The sequence below is a fragment of the Heterocephalus glaber genome, unplaced genomic scaffold (assembly GCF_053883595.1).
Source record: "Heterocephalus glaber isolate CG9 unplaced genomic scaffold, H.glaber_assembly_v1.0 deba00000331, whole genome shotgun sequence".
Taxonomy (NCBI): domain Eukaryota; kingdom Metazoa; phylum Chordata; class Mammalia; order Rodentia; family Bathyergidae; genus Heterocephalus; species Heterocephalus glaber.
Window position 1 is genome coordinate 60,828,838 of NW_028258142.1, and position 18,452 is coordinate 60,847,289.

Consider the following 18,452-nt stretch of genomic DNA (forward strand, 5'->3'; position numbering starts at 1 on the left):
TTATGTTTGTGAGACAAAGGTAAAACATGGAATAACATTAGTTTCTAGGTTTGCTTGGGCACCAACACCAAACAAACCAAGAGTTGTAGAATCTATAACTTTTATGATAGTGTAGGGGGAAAATAAAATGATTTTTAAAAACTATTCAAAAATAATCAAGAAAGGACGGAAAATAAACATGTAACAGGAAGAACAAATAGAAAGTAAAAAATTGAGCTGAGTGGTGAGTAGCTGTAATCCCAGCTACTAGGAGCCCAAAGCAGGAGGATTGCAAATTCGAAGCCAGCCTGGGCAACTTAGCATGACCTTGTTTTAAGATAAAAAGTTTAAAAGGCTGTGGATGTAGTTGAACGCAAAGACTGTGGGTTCACCCCCCAGTACCACAAAAAAGTGCAAAATGTGGTGATTTTTAAAATTCCATAGAACATTAAATACTCCCAAATGACAGAAACTGTCAAGTTAGAAAAAGAAATGTAACTCTGTGCTATTTTAAAGAGACACATAAAAAGCATCAAGTTACAGAAAGACCAAAAGTTAAAGGATGAAAAATTACATTCCATGCAAACCCCAACCAAAAGAAACCAGATCGTCTGCATCAGTAACAGAAAACAAAGCTTCAAGGCAAAAGGTACTGTTAGCATCAGTCACTTTGGATGCGTTTAATAACATCACTTCAAGATACAAAGGACAACTCCGTGTGTGTGTGTGTGTGTGTGTGTGTGTGTGTGTGTGTTATTGGGAACTAAAACTGGACCTTTTCACTGAACTAGAACCCCAACCCCTTTAAATTTTTTTTTTTAATTTTGAGACAGGGTCTCCCTAAATCACTAACTTGCTCAGGGTGGGCTTCATCTTGCTGTCCTCCTGCCTCTGCCTCCCATGGTGCTGAGATTACAGGCATGAGCCACTTTGCCCATCTGAGGTAACATTTTAAATGAGAGAATTTTGTGATATGTCAGTTGTATTTCAAAAAAGTGAGATTATCACTCTTGACAAATTGAGCATAGAAGGAAACTTCCTTTAATAGGTAACACTGCCCCCCAAAACACTATAGCAAGCATAATACTCAAAGGTGAGATGTAAGTTATTCCTTGAAGATAAGGATCAAACCTAGAATGACCAACTTCACCATTTCAATTTGGCATTGTACTGAAGATTTGAGGTCAAAAACAAGATAAGAAAAGGAAGTAAAAGATATAAAATCTGGAAATGAAGATGTAAACTGTCTTTATTTGCAAATTGTATGACTATATATAGAGAAAACCCAAAAGAACTTACAAGTAATTTATTAAAGTTGTAAGAAAATTTAGCAAAAAACTATACATAGCAATTACATGTAAAATCAATCCATAAAATTAATTATATTTTCCTATAACAGCAACAGAAAACAGATGTAAAATATACTATTTACTACACTCAAAATGTATAGTATTTCTTTAAATAGATAACAGATGATGTACAAACCTCTGTAGAGAATTAGAAAACATCCATGAGAGACTTTAAGGGTCAAAATAAATGGAGTGAAATATTCATGTTCAGGGATTAGAAAGTTATTTATTTATTTTCTGAGATAGGGTCTCACTATCTATTTCAGGCTGGCCTTGAACTCACTATGTAGCCCAAGTTGGCCTGGAACTCATGGTGGTCCTCTTGCCTCTGCCTCCTTAGTACTGGGATTCCAGGCCTCTGGCACCATGCCCTGCTAAAATTAACTTTAAAACTCTCCTCCTCATTCATAATTGGTTCACCCAAGGTTTCAAATGAAAATTGTGTTTTCATCATATCTTACAATTAGTAAGCCATTAGAAAAATAGGCAAAACTCTTAAGCAGGAAAGTTGTAAAAGAGGATCTCAAAATGAACAATCTGCAGGCAAAGATGTTGGGACTCATTTGCACCCAGACAGTCAAATCCAAGAATGGGTACATATGCCAAGAGTCACCAGGCAGCAGAGCAATGGGGATTCTAAGCCCTTCAAGAAAGAGTGCAGGATCACTTTGTAAAATGGAAGATAAGCAGACCCTCTGACCAGTAAGAACCTGGAGAAACTGGTGTGTACATGTGCTTGCAGTTGTGTACGGAAGTGTTCACTGCTACATTCTTTGGTGTGGCTAAAAGTACAAAAAGGCCCACTTAGCTGTCAATAATGGAATGAAGAGTACACTGTGACACAGTCATGCTCGGGGGTACTGTATGGTGATACAAAATGAGCTATAGGGCTGGGATTTAGCTCAGTGGCACTGCACCTGCCTCACAAGTGCAAGGTCCTGAGTTTGATCCCTGGTACCAAAAAAAAAAAAAAAGCTACAGCTGTACACGCCAATGTGGAATAATTTTACAGATACAATTTTATGTTACACACTCCTGGTCTGTATGACATTTCACAAATTTCAAGTGTTAAATCAAAAGACTGTGGCACTGAATCCCTGGCCTTGCCCTACTCGGAACCCTCCTGGGTTGGGGTTTTGCAAGTGTTGGGAGGTGATGATTTGGGCCTAGCTGAGCATGCTCTAAAGAGGAAGCCAGCTGTGCCTGCAGCAAGGCCTTTGATGGATGCCCTGAAAGGGGCTGAGTGGCAGGACCCAGGAGGAGGGGACACTTTTGAAGCTGTCCCTTGTGCCCATCAGAGCCCTACTAGGCAGAATGTGTCACGGGGGAAGACTGGGCCCCTTCGTCCATTGTGATTTGAACACTGTTAAGACCCAGAGTCATTTGGACCCTGGGACCGTGGAGCCAGTGGCATGTTGTGTATAGATATTTTGTAAGAAATGTTACTTTTCAAAGTGTGTGTTTTACAGGCAGTATTCTAGGGAATCATGCTGTGCGTATGAATCAGAAAATATAAACCCTGCCTGGTGAGCAGAACTACTTGCATTTATCAACGTGTACTTTTCACAAAAGTTACTCCAACGCAGACCAGGGACCTGAGAGGGACACGGAGCCTTTGCGGGTGCTTTGCCACACACACTGGCCCATGGGCTGCTCGTGCCAGAACGCCCCTGCTCACCTTGTAGGCCTCCTCACTGACTGCCTTGACGTTGGCTTCTCTCCACGGGCCCGGCACCCCATCGGTTACCTCCCGGTAGTTCACGTAATAGCCGGTGATCTCTGCCCCTCCGCTCTTATCTGGTTGCTTCCATCCGAGAACCATGGAGTCACGAAAGCTTTCAAGGCAAGTGATGTCACAGGGTGGAGACGGTGCCGCTGTCACAATATGGACAGATGGAGAGTGAGAGAGAAAGCATCCATGAGTCTGCACGTATCAAACCTGAGTGACTGGTACCAGCCACAAGGGCACTAGATCATACAGCAGGAAATGAAATCATGAGATTTACCAGTAATTCGGCCTTCTGCTTGGTATATGAGAAAAAAAATGAACACATGGTTAAAATGTGTGCTGTAATTATTACTGTAAAGATTAAAAAAAAAAAAACCTGGCCCCCCAAATGGTACAATATCCTGGAAAATGTTTTTTTTCCCCCATAAGAAGAAATATTTTCCCAAAGCTCCTATTTGGTTTCTTCACGTGGTTTTCTTTTTATCTGCTTCCTGAGGAAAATGGAATGTGTGTATCAACCTCTGTCTCCACCACTTATTTGGAATTTCCATATATTTCCAAATGGTTACTAGCGTCTCACCATCCAGGTACACTTACCCTCGAAAGACTTTATGATTACCTGTGTTCTGACTATACTCAGGAAAAATCTTATTCTGGAGCTCTGCTAAATGCTACCTTTAAAAAAGATTAAAAATCAACCACAATGTCCCATGTGACTTCCTCGTGGTTTATAGTACTTCTGTCACATTATGCTTAGGGTGATGTTGGATGTTATTCCTGTAGTGCAAAATACTACACACCTGCCACTGCATTTATTAGTGCTGAGCTAGAAAAATACTTGGAAAGATACTTCAAAAGCCCTACATTTATGTGGCTTTGCTGATCAAATTTTCATTCAACTACTGAAATTACAGTTTTCAAAAGAAAGGATAGGGTGATGGAAAGAAATCTGTATGCAAAGATATTGAAAAGAATTTTCTGAATATTTATTTGGATTAAGAAATAAAGAAATTCTCATCCTTATTCCCAAAGAAGCTCAGAATAATAAAAAGTTTTAAAAATAAAATGCATTTGTTTCTTCCTCACTCACCAACCTACTTCATTCTCTGCCTTAGGAAAAAAAAGCCTTTCCCTCTGTCTTCCTCGTTCAGAGCACTTGCTGATATGGGCTGTCTGAATATCAGTTTCATCTTGAGTTGAAGGGAGAAAGGCTCTAAACAGAGGCAGACACAGAAGTTGGGATGAGGTGGGGTGGGAGGGACACGAGGCATTTACAATCTTATCAGCAAATGCCCATCTTTCGTTTCTACTTGGTAAGAAAAACACTGGACAGCATAAGCCATGAGTGTGGAGTCTCCCATTCAGCATTCTTGGCTTACCGAGGATAATCGTAAGCGAATCAGTGCTGGGAGTGTGGGCTGCATGTCACAGAACACAGCTCCGGGTGACTATCGTGCCCTGTTCGTGCGGACTCAGGAAGACAGCGATTTGAATGAAATGTGGAAAACACTTCAAACCCGAGGCTGAGCAATGCAAGGCTGTGGCTGTGCCCCACACAGCGTCACCTCTGGGTGAGACCCTGCTCCTCCCTGTACCGAGCACAGCATTTCCAGGAGCCTCACAAAGCCCCGGGGACTGCATCCTTCCCACCTCACGTCTCAGCCAAGCGAGGCCATCGGGGTCTGCCTGGGAACCACAAAGGCCGAAGAGGCCCCTGCACCCCGGTTCCTCTCAGCGTCCCATCGTGGTTCAGCCCGGGAATAATGTGTGAAAGCCAAACCCATAGACAGGTACGTGGGCACCCACTAGATGAGAATATTTGGAACGGGGAGCTGAGGACACGAAAATTCAGAACCGACACGGATGAAGGCGAACACAGTGAGGAGAGAGATCGGGACGATGAGGGTGAAGACACGGATGGGGACAGTGAAGAGCTGGACTTTCCCGCCTCTCACCTACTGCGTCCTTCTTCTTTTCCAGGGGCTCAGACTCACTCTGGCCCTTGGGAGCCGCCTTCCGGGGCGCTGGGGTGGGCTCCTCCTCAACTGTCTCACTTACTTTACTCGCTTCTGTGCGGGCCAGGTCGTGAGGGGCGCTGGGCAGTGCAGGTTTGTTAAGTTTGCTACCTGGCAAAGCATCTCTCAGACAGCTTTTCGGGGAGGCTCCATGCGCAGCCCCCCGGGAGGCTGTTAGTCCACCGGGAGCAGCGGGCAGGTCGGGCCACACATCTGGAGACGCTGCGCCCCCTACAATCGCCAGACAACAGAGACGCGTGAGCCACACACACAGTGCTCTGGGGACAGGAGAGAGAAAACACGGGACAGCAGGCAGGGCCAGAGCAGTCCTGCCTCAGCGGGGCTGCTGGATCTGTAAGAAACGGAGAAACATACGCTTCCCATAGTTCACACCAGGGAACATTTCGACTTCCCCATGTTCTGGAAAAAGCAGAAGGGAGAACAGAAAGCCACAGTCAGAACAGGAACCACTTGTATTTGTAGAACCCAAAGGGTTTTTAGTTCACCACGAAGAAACAAATCTCAGACATTCCTTGAGTGAAATAAGCTCTATTATTCAACAGAATTGGCAAAAGAAACATAAAGCACACAAGAGACATGACATCAAAGATCCTGATTGTATATAACGGAATTCAGTTCACTACCACAGCCGTCCTCATCTGTTCCTCCCAACCGCAGAGACGGGTCCACGACTGTCCATACCGCAAGGGAGGTGAGACAGTAACAAGGTGCTAACTACTCCCTCCCACCCACGCCTTCCTCCTCTCTCCCTCTTCGCTCCTCCTCTCCTTTCTTTTCTTCCTTTCCTCCTTCCTCTCTGTGTCTGTCTCTCTCTTCCTTTTTTGTGCCAGGGACCAAACCCAGGGTCTCCCACACACTAAGCCTGTGCTCTGCCACTGAGCTGTGCACCCAGCCCACCTCTTTCCCTAACATGGTAGCAGACCACTAATTTAATTTTTGATGCTCTGAACTACCTGGATTCCCTCCCTATTTTATCCAAGACTGGGAGGCACATCATGCACATAAATATAATTATTTATTACTGGTTTTGTTCTGTTGTTACTTTGCAAGCAGGGATGAAACATATGAGTAAGCAAGCATAGGCAGCCTGCATGGATGTTAGAGGGAGGTACGAAAAACAGGTTAATATGCTGTTAGTGAAACAAGCCAAGCGTGCTGTAGATGAATGGCTTGTAGCTACAGGTGGTCCGTGTCATGGTGCACTGCCATGTCACGGAATCGGGATGGCCCTTTAGGTCCCCCCGGCTGAGCACAGAGTTAGGGTGCAGAGTCACATAATGGGAGTATCTGAGAGGCTTGGAAGGGGAAGCTGCAGGGTTACAGATGTGAGGAATCTGGATGAGTGATGATCTGCAGAATGACAGTTGTGGAAGGTTACGTGTCACCTCCAGCCAGAGAAGATGGTCATCCAAGGGTGGCCTCACGGAACAACACGAGAAGCATCAAACAGTTTCTGGGGCCGATGGTGGCATCTTCCTTTCTAACTGAGAAACATTCACTTTTCCCTGGCCAGGTTGTGTGTAAGGAACTTACCAATGGCAGCTTTGACTTGGATAGCTTCTGAGTCCTGGGAATAGTCACTAAGTCCAGCTGCGTTCACTGCTCTGACCCGGAAAATGTAACTCTGACCGGTCGTCAAGCCGTGGCACGTAAACCTAAACAGGGGGGAATGTTTCAAGAGTCTCTCCCAGGAGGAAGTTTAGGGGAGATGGTTGTTAGCCTAGCTGGACACTGAAACTGATTCATTTATCAAAAGGAAGAAAAAGACGTAAAGTGATTTAGGTAGCAAGTGCATTTTAGACAGGAAGGCAATTGTGCAATTTTTAAAACTCTGTCAGAAAACGAGGAGTCCTGGTTTCGCTAGATGTTCATCTGGATGACAAGGATAATAATACCTACATAGTAATTTTCATCTCCAGACTGTGCATGAAGTATATTCAATAGCACTGCAGGGTCTGGGGTATGTGACGCCCCTAGTAAGTCACAGGTGACATTAACACTATCCTTACTGGCTACTTCGGTGGACATGCATGACCACAGGCCCTGTCCACCCCATCAGAGATTGCCGAGTACTACCTCTCTGAGCACCAGGGGAGCCTCAGTTAATTGAGAAATTACACTGGCAGCCGAAAATAGTATGAAAACTGGTTTCCCAGATGGCTATTTGGATATAAGGATCCAATCATGAGGCGAGAATCCAGGGCAATGTCACACACAAACCAACCTCACCCTTGAATAGCTCTAGGGCTACAAAGAGCTGCTTCATGAATCTCCGTAACATTCAGACCCTTCTCCAGGACAGTTACCAGGAAATGCAGACCTGCTGATGCCTCTGTCACTATCAGCTTGTCCAGATATTTAGTAGGGGAAGCCATGATCTAGGCCGCTCTTTCAGTCCTTAGGGTTAGCTCGGCTCAGTGAGTAATTACTGAGCACTTCAGTGTTCAAGACACTGAGCTAAGCGTTGGGGATTCAGAGATGAATACACATGGTGCCTGCGCTTTCACAGCTCCCGTCTGTAGAAAGGCAGGGTCTGCTACTCGAAGCACTGCTTCTAAATAGCACCAGGAACAAACAGGAGGATTCAGAGCAGAAAGGAGATGTACAAGCAGACGTTCTGTTGTAAGAAATGAATCTCTTCTGATACACACTGTCTTCCCCCACGGGTCGGCTGTTCTCTATCCTCTCATGTTCTGCCAAAGAACTAACTCTCCCTGAGGGGATCCTCATTCCTAGAAGAGGCCTAACAAGCCTGTTGGGCAGTTTCAGGGCGCCCTCTCAGACAGGTCCCCTGAAGAAGGCTCACTGTCTGGTACAGAGCTCACCTCCAGTTTGCAAGGCCAGCTGAGACAACAGTTAAAAGCAAGAAAAGAATGTAACATTCCCCACATTAAAAACAGAGACAGTGACGTGACAAAGTATCTGGAAAGTCTTTGTTTTAGTGTTGTTTTACACCTGCCCAGCATTAGGCGTAATTGTGTTAATGTTCAGAATTTATAAAAGGTTGATGCTGTGGTTTTTGTCCATTTCAAATGCCTGGGCATTTGTATTAGGTAGAACTTATTAGATCTTTAGGGTCTAGCACCGCATTGCATATTAAAGACCAGAACAGAGGAACAAGAAAGGAAGAAATAGCAGAAAGGAATAGAATCACAAAAGACCTAGAAAACGACCCATAGGAACGTTGCCAGTTTTTGTTCCTAAGCATTGACAAGTAGAGCTTCTCTTCCTGAAATGTACTGCATTCTACACGTTCAGTTTGAAACTCATTTGGATACATAATGTACATGCGTGTGTGTGCGCGCACACGTGTGTGCGCCACCCCGGGACCCCCAGCTGGGTTACCGTGTGCCCTTCACAGGGTTGTTGTTGCAGGGTTCCCACATGCCGGAGCCCACCACGCTGGCTTCGATGTAGTACCCCACCAGCTCCTTGGCGTCTTTGGACTCCTCCCAAGAAAGCACCACGGAGGTGTCTGTATTCCTGCTTGGGACGACTTTGCCAGGGGCCTGGGGGATATCTGGGTGGAGAAGAAAATGGTGACGGGTAGCTTTAAAAAAATCATCCCATCATGTATGCACCAACACACGCAGAAATGTTATGCAAACAATCATGTCAACATACAGTTGTTTTATTTTATAATGTATTTGTTAAAGCAGGAAAAAATTTAAATGTTAGTGTGAGAGCATAATGATAAACCAGATATCTGTGAATTTCGGAACACACACACACACACACCAGCGGTTGAAACTCCTGGGGAAGTTTACTGTCTGTGAGCAAAAATATTTTTTTTTTGCTTAAATTCTTTTATTGGTACATTTTAGGTATGCAACACATTTACATTTATCATTGGGTACTTGTACCTGTACAGGATGTATCTTGGTTCTTATTTTTTCCCCATTCCCTGTGCACCCTTCCCTATTTACACAGACTTTGTTTCCATTTTTTCCTTTTCTGATAATTTTTGCTTTCCCTCCTTTCCTTCCCTTTCCCCTTCCCCTCCCACTTCCCCTACCCCTTTGGACCTTTTCTTCCTATTTCAAATGATCAATTATTCCTTTTAATCATTTTAATCCTTATTCACACTTTCAGTTTCTCACACTAGAGAGACTACTTCGTATTTTATATAGGCCAAGCACAGCTGTCGGACTTCTAGTAAGAGAAGGCTGTCACCATTTTAGCCTCTGAATATACACGTATATAATAATTCGGTTCTTGGTGGTAAATAAGCTCACAGCCGCTCAGCCCGGCCACACTCACCAAGTTTGTCGACCACACTCACCAAGTTTGTCGCCCACGATGGTCGCCTCGGTGGCCTCCGAGGGCTCGCCGACCCCTGCCGAGTTGGAGCAGCGCACGCGGAAGCGGTAGGACTTGCCCTCCGCCAGATCAAACAGCGCGAAGCGAGGAGACTTCACCGGGAGCTCCGTGTTCACCCGCTGCCAGTTTTCCGTCCCCGCATCGCACTGCAAAGAACAGTGACACCCACTGAGAGCCCAGGCCCACGACTGCCACTCGGGAGGAGGGGCTGTCATCAAGGACACACAGAACAACGCTGCTGGCAAGGATGTGTGGGAAAGGAGCCCGTCTGCATTGTGAGTGACGCACAACTGCGATGGAAATCGGAAGGGATGCTCCACAGAACCCCGAACAGAACCCCCTGGACCCAGCTGGCCCTTTCCTGGGCACCTTCCTGAAGGCATCATAGTGTACTGATCTGTGCGTACCCCGTGGATAGCAGCATAGCTCACAATAGATAAGCTCTGCCTATCACAGATGAATGACTACAGAAAATGCGGTAGACATATTCAATAGAATACTATTCAGCCATAAAGAAGAAAGACATCAAGTTATTTGCAGGAAAATGGATGCAATTTGAGACCATTATGTATAGTAAAATAAGTCAGACACAAACACTAAAATACTACATGGTTTCCTTTATATGAAAAGCCTAAAATATAAATAAAGGCATAAAATAGATAAAGAAAAGATCATAGGAAAAAAGACATGTTTTGGGGACGGGGATGGGGATGGATATTGAGGGAGGGTGGTAAAGGGTTAGAAAATGATCCAGAAATGTTATATACATGTACCAATTCCAACAAACAAACTAATTAGGAGGTACTGCAAACCTACACTCATTTTTTAAAAGTTTACTAATATATCACTTGGCAACACCTTCACTGACTTAACATATCTCCAAGATATGGCATGGTGGAAGGGACCCCAAGATGTAAGGTTTGGTCCCAGCTGTGTCAATAACTTGGAAAACTGACACTTTTGATCTCAGTATATCATCTGTAAAATGGGTACATTTTAACAAGGTAACCCTTAAAGTCTGGTGCAGTCTTTTATGATAATGTGTCATTGTGTGTGGGACCTGCTGCCTACTGAGGGACAAAATTCTCCCATACCTTTAATTTCTGAGTTAAAGCTTTGATTCATTTTGACTTATTTTACCCTGGGAGAATACCTACACAGTTATCGGTCACTTCCACTCTCATGATAAAAATCACAGCTGTCTTTTCCTGTGTTGAGCACTTTGTAAACCATTATAACTGGAACCCTCTCCACTGCTCTACGAAAGTCGCCAGAGGGGATTCAGGTTTGCAAGAGTGGAAGGCAGCCTGGTGTAATACAGGCTGAGCATTCCTTACTCGAAATGCTCAGGACCAGAAGGATCTCAGAATTCAGAATTTGGGGGTTTTGGGAAATCTGCAGTCTTTACCTGTGGAGCACCCCAATCCAGAAGTCTGAAATGTGAAGCATTTCGAGCACTTTCAGGTTAGGAATGCTCAGCCTGTGGTCAGAGCGCCCAGATTCAAATCCTAGCCGCCTTCAAATCCTGTTGGGCAACCCTGGGTGAACTGTGCGCCCTGGAAATGCTTCAGTGCCCTCACTTGCAAAACAGGCATGATGGAAATAACAGTGTGGAGCTCACAGGGCTGTTTCAGTGATGAAGTGGGGCAGCGTGGGGGTCAGCGCCCGGGTCATGCGGATAATGGGAAGGGCCGGGGGTGCAGTCTGTGTTTCTGCAAGACCGATGTCTGCAGCGGAAGAAGGGAAAGAGCTGGAGACCTGAGACACTGAGGGGCAGGCGCGGGGCTGGAAGGACACAGCGGAGCCACAGGCCTGTGTGCAGAGGATGACTCCTCTGATCCCTGTAAGAGCCCCCATCCCACCCGTTTAGGGATCGAAGATGTGGTGGGACTGGCAGGCAGCTTCATGCTCTGCACACCAAGCCCAGGTGACAAGGGCCTCAAAGAAGCGCGGGCACAGGCTAAGCAGAGGAGGCACCGACACTGGGGACAGAAGGACCCGAGCGAGGGAGGAGTTAGGGGCTGTTCCCTGTGTGAGAAGCCCTCCCAGAAACATCTCACACCCAGCTCGGGGTGCCTGGCACGAGGATGGCTCTGCGGGTGCCCCAGGTCCCTGAGCCTCAGCGGCCTGGGGCTCAGTGAGCAAACTGTGCCCCAAGCAGCCTGGGCCCCAACCCTGCCACCACCTTCCAGCCATCAGCATAAGGGGCCGCTGGAGAGGATTTAGAATGGGAACTGAAATTCATAGGAACTTAGTAGCTTTGGGCGTTGCAGGCTTCATGGGAAAACGAAAGCCGACGTGACGGAGGGAATGTTCAGCAGCAGCTGACTTTGACTCATCGGAAGCGAACATGGTGCTGTGGGAGATGGTAATTATTCTGGGGTCACTCAGAGCTTCTTTCCGGGGAGTCTTTCCGAGGGAGGCACCAGGGCGTGTGCTGCACGCGCCAGGAAGCCAGTGTTTCTCTCTCTCTCTGGTTTTGCCCTCTAAAAACAAGAGAAAGAGCTCGGGATGCTACTCAAGATACAGTTGGTGGCTGATATCTAAAAAATATAAATTTTTAATATTATTTTGGTAAAACCAGACTGTTGGCAGAAGTCCATACCGCACGTGGAAGGGGTGATGTGTTGTCACCAATTTGCCAGGGATAAGAAAGAAGCAAGGTGTGCAGCTCAGAGGTGGAGCCAACTGCCCACCGCAAAGCAAAAACAGTGAACTGAGGGAAATCACCCTGCCTAGGCTTTTAGCTCTGCTATAATCTTCTCAAGAACCACTGATTTGAAAAAAATAAAAGGCCATAAAGAACTCTGCATCTTGTTTTATGTTGTTACATGGCAGATGTTGGCATGCACTGCTAGACCTAAGAAATTTATTCTCTGGCAATAATTGTCAAGGAAGATGAGCTACAGCCCATGTGCTCCAGTCACAGCTTGCTTAGCGAACAGACTCGGAGCCTCATCTTGAGCAGATCCTTTTCCAGGAAGCAGGGCTTCTGTGGCCCTGACCTGTGCCTTGGGCTCTCATGTTTCCATGCAGCAGCTGGATCTGCATCCCCAGCAACCTCCTGGCCAGGCTCCGGCTCCTTCCCACCTGACAGCACCAGTGCTTTTCAGGGCTCCCCGGACTATCCACCTTCCATCCCTACCCATTCCACTCCATGTGCGGCCCCTCTGATGTTCCGATGCCCCTTACTTTGTAAGCTACTGGAGGAAAGAACTGCCAGTATCTCAGGCCGTTTTGCCACCCCTGACCCCGCTGTCCCGCCTGGACACAGGGCAGCCGAGGGGTTGCTGCCTTCACCTCTCCCCGCTGTCGTCACCTTCTCCTCTCGCTGCCCCTGCTGACAGCCACTGCCTCCCACACAAGGGTGAGGGTAGGGAGATACAAAGCCACCAACAGAGCTGGGAGACAGAGAACATCTCTAGGAAACACTGTCAACCAGGCAGTCTACAGTCTCAGGTCTCTTTCTCCTCTGACAGGGGTTGCAATTTGGGGTCTGTGGCCCTCTTGGGGGGCTTTGGTGAGTCTCAGGAACCCATAAGCCCCCTGAACCTGCAGGCACAGTTCTGGGTGATGTACAAAGCTCCCTACGGAGAGAGCTCACAGTTTGTAAGAATGCAAAGTGTTGGGACATCTTTGCTCCCTGCTCCCTCGCTCCACTGTCCCCAGAAATTTAGCCTCAACTTTATAAAAGAAGTCTTTGGGAACTGGCTGAGGTGACAGTGACTCTGGAGCCTTACCTTCTCCACAAAGTACATAATGCCCTCATGGCCACGCTGGCCAGGGGGCTTCCAGCTCAGGACCACGTAGCTCCGGGTGGCTTCAGTGACAGAGAGGTCTGTGGGGGGCCCGGGGACAATGCCCGCTGAAAAACAATGAGGGAAAGTTAGGGACACACATTCCTGGTAGGCCATTCCGCATCTCTCCTCAGGAGGAAGGGGCCCGGCTCTGCAGTGCACAGTAGCTTGCGTGTCTAGTGCCCCTGAGCGTTTACAGACAGAGCTAGGGAGCCGGACACTGTCCTTGGCTTTGAACTGTGTGTGGTTGAGTCCATGAAAGGAGAAGCCAAACGGCACAGAGCAGGGTGTGCACGTGTCTAAAGGACACGGGGAAGGTCACACCAAGGCAAGAGCCCTCAGGAGCTACGGGTTACCTCTGCCTGGAGGTCTCCCGGCGTGGCATAGTGCGGTTCTCTCCTGCTCTGTCCCTCCATTCAGCTCCCTCTTAGTAGGAAAACACACCAAGCTTCCTGGACACAGCAAATACTTGTCATTTCTTCACTGCCTGGCACTTGCAGCATATTCTCCTGACTCTGTTGTGTGCTTTCTAATTTCAATGGAGTTTATATTTCTGTTTCCTCCAACCTTGAGCCATTTAGTTGACCTTGACCCCTGGCATCTGTGTATTTCTAGGCCCTCACTTCCTGCCTGATAAGAGCAGTTGCTGCCTTTGGCATTTATTTTTGAGCCTGACAGGATTGTAAATAAATTCTTCCTGCATATTTCATTTTTAAACTAGCCAATCCATAACTCCTGTGAGGATGCCTGAGGGAAAATGTGACCATTAACTGTGATACATCAATTTAACTGGGTTAAAGTGCAGAGGGATCAGTAAAGCACACTTCTGGGTATGTCTGGACAAGTCAGGGCTGACCCTGGGGACTGCATCTCAGCCCTGGCCCCTCCTCTCTGGCACTGTCCCCCGCTCTCTGCTTCCTGCCCACCACAAACCAACCCAGATGACCATGGAGCGCATTCTCTGAATCTGTGAACTAAATAATCCTTTTCTCCTCACAGTTGTATCAGGTGGGGCCGGGGATTTAGCTCAGTGGTGCCACTGCGTACCTCGAAAGCGCAAGGTACCGAGTTCAATCCCCAGTACAAAAAAAAAAGGTTGTATCAGGTAATTTGTCCCAAAAATGGGAAAACTGACTAAAAGACCCGTAAGTCATAAAATATCCATAAGGGCCCATCCCCATGAGTCTCTCCCTACTCATTCCCTGCCGCCTAACAAAGGCAAACATTAAAAAGATTAAACTGTTTTCTCAGAATAAAGCTGAAGGGTATTTCTAGAAATATGAAAATATTCAATACCAAACCATGTAATCTCAAAGTGTCTGGCATCAAATAAAAATTACCAAGTGTGCAAGGAAGCAAGAAAATTAACCTATAATGAGGGGAGCAAATCAATCAGGAGAAACAAAACCAGAAATGTCACTGATGATAGAATTTGTATCATCTGTCAGTTGCTAAATAAAATTAGTACACAAAGGCCCCAAAACAGCTATAAATGTGTTCCATATACTGGAGAGGCTGAGCATTGAATGGACACAGCACCAGTGAGCTGAGCGACAGTTTCAAGTGGTTTCAGTGGCACATAAGGGGATTTCCTGAAGCAGAGAAGACAGAAAGGCGCACAGGAGAAACTATTTAAAGAAATAATCGTGAAAAGTTTGCAGATCTAATGACAATCATAAACTCACAGAGCTGAGAAATCTGTTGGCCCTAAACACATGAGACACATGCGCATCATAGTCAAATTTTTTTAAAAAAGTGATAAAGAGAATATCTTAGAAGCAGATACAGAAAGAAAGACACATTGCACACCTAGCAACAAAAATAAGAATGAAATAGTAATTCTTATAATGAGGATCTGTACCCCAACGGGCCACGCTCTTGGAACTATTGAAAGAATAGCATCATCTAGAATTCTGTATTCAGTGATGGTATATTTAAAAACTGAAAGTGAAATAGAAACTGTTCCAGACATATAATACATAAAATAATTCACAACCAGTAGACCTGCACTGCAAGACAGTTAAAGAGAGTGCTTCAAGGGGAAAGAAAATATTATCAGATAGAAATCTGGATCTATAAAAATAATGAAAGGGAAAAAACAGTAAAAAATCTCTTTGCAAGAGAGCATAACGACATTAAAGTCAACATAATAATGGTGATTACATCCTGCAGGTTTATGTGTGTGCATCTGAATGAACTGTAGGACAGTGATGCCCTCGAGGCTAGGAGGGAGAGGAACACCACTGGTAAGTTCGGACACTGCTAATGAGTTAATAGAGCGCTACTGCAAAGTGGGCTGAAAAGATTGTACAGTCAATTCTAAAGCACTGAAGTGCGAAAAAAATTCTGTCAGTGGCATAACACAAATCAACAGAATAATAAAATGTACTCAATCTTTAAAAAGTAGAAAAACAGGAAAAAGGAAACGAATAGACAGAATAGACAGAAATAAATAATAACATAGTAGATTTAAGTCCAACCACATGAAAATCACAGAAATGTAAGTGGTTAAAACATCTCAATTAAAAACCAAAGACTGTCAAACTGGATCAGAAATCCAAAACCAACTATATGCTGCTTACAAGAAGGACAGTTTAAATGCAAAGACAAATATAGGCAAGAAATAAAAAGATGAAAGAGTATGCCATGTTAACACTAATCAAACCAAAGGAGGAAGAACTATATTAAAGTCAAAGCAGATTTCTAAGCAGAAAAACATTACGATGGGGTACAAGAAGTCACGTTACAATAATAAAGTGGTCAATTAAAATATCTAAATGAACATATCTAAATGAGATTGCTCTAAAGGAACAGAGACACAAAAATTTCTAAGAAAAGCTTAACAAACAACAATATGCAAAAAGGATAACATATAACGGTTGCAAAATTCCTTAAAATTTTTAGAAAATAAAATCCAACAATATAGAAAAAGAATAATATGGTGTGACTAAGTAGGGTTCACCCTAGGAATACAAGGTTGTTTAATAATCTAAAATCATATTAGTATAATTCACCAGGTTAGTGGAAAAGGAAATATCATCCAATCTCAATACATGCAGAAAAGGCATTTAACAAAATCTGATATCGATTCATGATATACATCTCAGCAAACTAGCACTAGAAGACTTTCCTCTACCTGATAAATGATGTCTATAAAAACCCTCCCGAGCTGGGCGTGGTGGTACACACCTGTGATCCCAGCATTCAGGAGGCTGAGGCAGGAGGATTGCCATGAGTTTGAGGCCAGCCTGGACTACATAGTGAGTTCAAGGCCAGTGAGACCCTGTTTCAAAAAAGAAAAAATTCTACCCACAATGCTAGATTTGATGGTGAAAGACCAAGCGCTTTTTCGTTGAGATCAGAAAAAGGCAAAAATCTCTAGTTTTACCACTCCTAATATTGCTTTTTGTTTTGTTTTGTTTTGTTTTTGGTACTGGGGATTGAACTCAGGACCTTGTGCTTGCAAGGCAGGCGAGGTGCCACTGAGCTAAATCCCCAGCCCCAACCACTCCTAATAGTGTAACATTTCCAGAAAAAAAATAGTAAAAATACCCAATTATGACAAAGATGTTAAATGGCACAAAAAGAGTAAGCACATAAAAAGGTACCCAATGGTATTAGGGAAATGCAAATCCAAACCATGCAAAATACTATCGACCCACGAGAGTAGCTGAAGTTAAAAAGGGTGAACACACCAGACACTAGTGGCAATGAGAAACAACTGGGACACTCATATAGTGCCGGTGGGATGCAGATGAATCTCAGGATAATTATGCTATTGAGTGACAGGAACCAGGCAAAGATGAGTGTGAGTCCATTTATCCAAAATCTTCAGCAGCGCAAGCTGTAGTGACAGAAAGCAGATGAGCGAGGGCTGGGGATCTGGGTGTAGTGAGAAGGAGGAACTGCAAGGGGGCAAGAGGAACATCAGGGCTGGTGGGTATCTCGTTTTTCTGATCACGGCCAGGGCTTCATGGGTGTATACACAGGTAAAACGTATCAAAGTGTACATTTTACATATCTGCAGGTTATTGTGTGACAATTGCCCCTCCAGAAAGCGTCAATAATAAAATACGATGCTTGGGGCTGGCGGGGGGGCAGCTTGGGGTAGAGGAGTGCTCCACGCTACGCCCAACATGTGCAGTTCCAGACGTCTTAAATACCGTGCACTCACCAGCAGTAGCATCTGGGGAAAGCAGAGTTCTTACCTGAGGGCTCCTCTTCCGTGACAATGATCTGTCCTGTCCAGGGTGCTGACGGGCGACCTGAACAGAGATGAATATAAAATCACAGATGTCCACAAGGGCGTTTTCAGCTGCACTGGTAAACTGACACACTGGCTGGATTAGTCACAGATGGGTTTGTTCCTAGCTCACTTGGATATTTTCCTAGTGCACAGTATCAGGAGGACACGTTGTGGGGGACATGGCCCCATCTTCAAGGGACCGGAAGTCTGCAGGGCCTAGAATCTGTCAGGACTGAGAGCCAGCTGAGCTTGTCACATACCTGTGTGCACATGATGGCTTAGTAGGGGCCTCCTGAGACACGAAGGCTTTCCTGGCCCTTCCTAAGAGACTGCATGTGTCTGGGGGAACCACTCTAGAGAATGATGAGCCCCATGTTGTTATCTGTCACCATGAAGATGAAAGACAGGAGGCCACTGATCCTGCAGTAAAGCTCAGCAAAAGCAATTCTTCCTCTTTCTATTCTTGCAAAGTGTTATCTACCGGGGAAGTCAGTTGAGATCTGGAGTAAGAAAAATGGAAGAGACAGGTCTACAGCCAAAGAGGAAATTCATCCTGATCCATCAACGCCAGAAGGAGAACGCTTCAACTTCTGCTTTAATCAAGGACTTTTCACAAGTGTTTGTGCAAAAGCGGGAAGATGGTAAGGAAGATCATTTATTTCCAATTCCAACAAATTGTACAGTGCTTGGATTTGTAAGAGAGCAGTAAACGGAAGCTGAGTGGGGCCTGTGACTTTGGGGAAGAGGGAAAGGAACGGGACGGTTGGTGGAAAGTGATCCAAGAAGAACCAAGGAGCTGACTGGACCTGGGTTCTGGGAAAAGTGAATTATCGTGCTTAGATTCTAGGGTGGCTACTGGGTACAATGAGGTCAAGAACAACCCTGTAAAGACAGCAGAGGCCTGTCATCCTCCACTAGGGTAACTCTGCCCCACCTGGGAGGATATTGGCAGTGTCTGGGGACATTTATGATGGTCACAAAGAGGGAGTGAGGCTG

The 18,452-nt window shown here is 45.4% G+C and overlaps 1 protein-coding gene across 4 annotated transcripts in view; it reads right to left on the reverse strand.

The window, feature by feature from the left end:
• Myom1 (myomesin 1) overlaps positions 1 to 18,452 on the reverse strand; it is a 116,496-nt gene that overhangs the window by 45,866 nt on the left and 52,178 nt on the right. For 2 of the 4 annotated variants that reach the window (XM_004853187.4, XM_087194333.1), the window contains exons 13-19: positions 17,419 to 17,475; positions 13,154 to 13,278; positions 9,376 to 9,559; positions 8,439 to 8,613; positions 6,627 to 6,748; positions 5,013 to 5,303; positions 3,007 to 3,203 (exon numbers count right to left, since the gene is read on the reverse strand). In XM_004853187.4, coding sequence (XP_004853244.1) covers positions 3,007 to 3,203; positions 5,013 to 5,303; positions 6,627 to 6,748; positions 8,439 to 8,613; positions 9,376 to 9,559; positions 13,154 to 13,278; positions 17,419 to 17,475 — 1,151 coding nt within the window. The remainder of the gene's footprint in view (positions 1 to 3,006; positions 3,204 to 5,012; positions 5,304 to 6,626; positions 6,749 to 8,438; positions 8,614 to 9,375; positions 9,560 to 13,153; positions 13,279 to 17,418; positions 17,476 to 18,452) is intronic. The other 2 variants (XM_021265197.2, XM_004853188.4) reach the window with 2 other exon arrangements.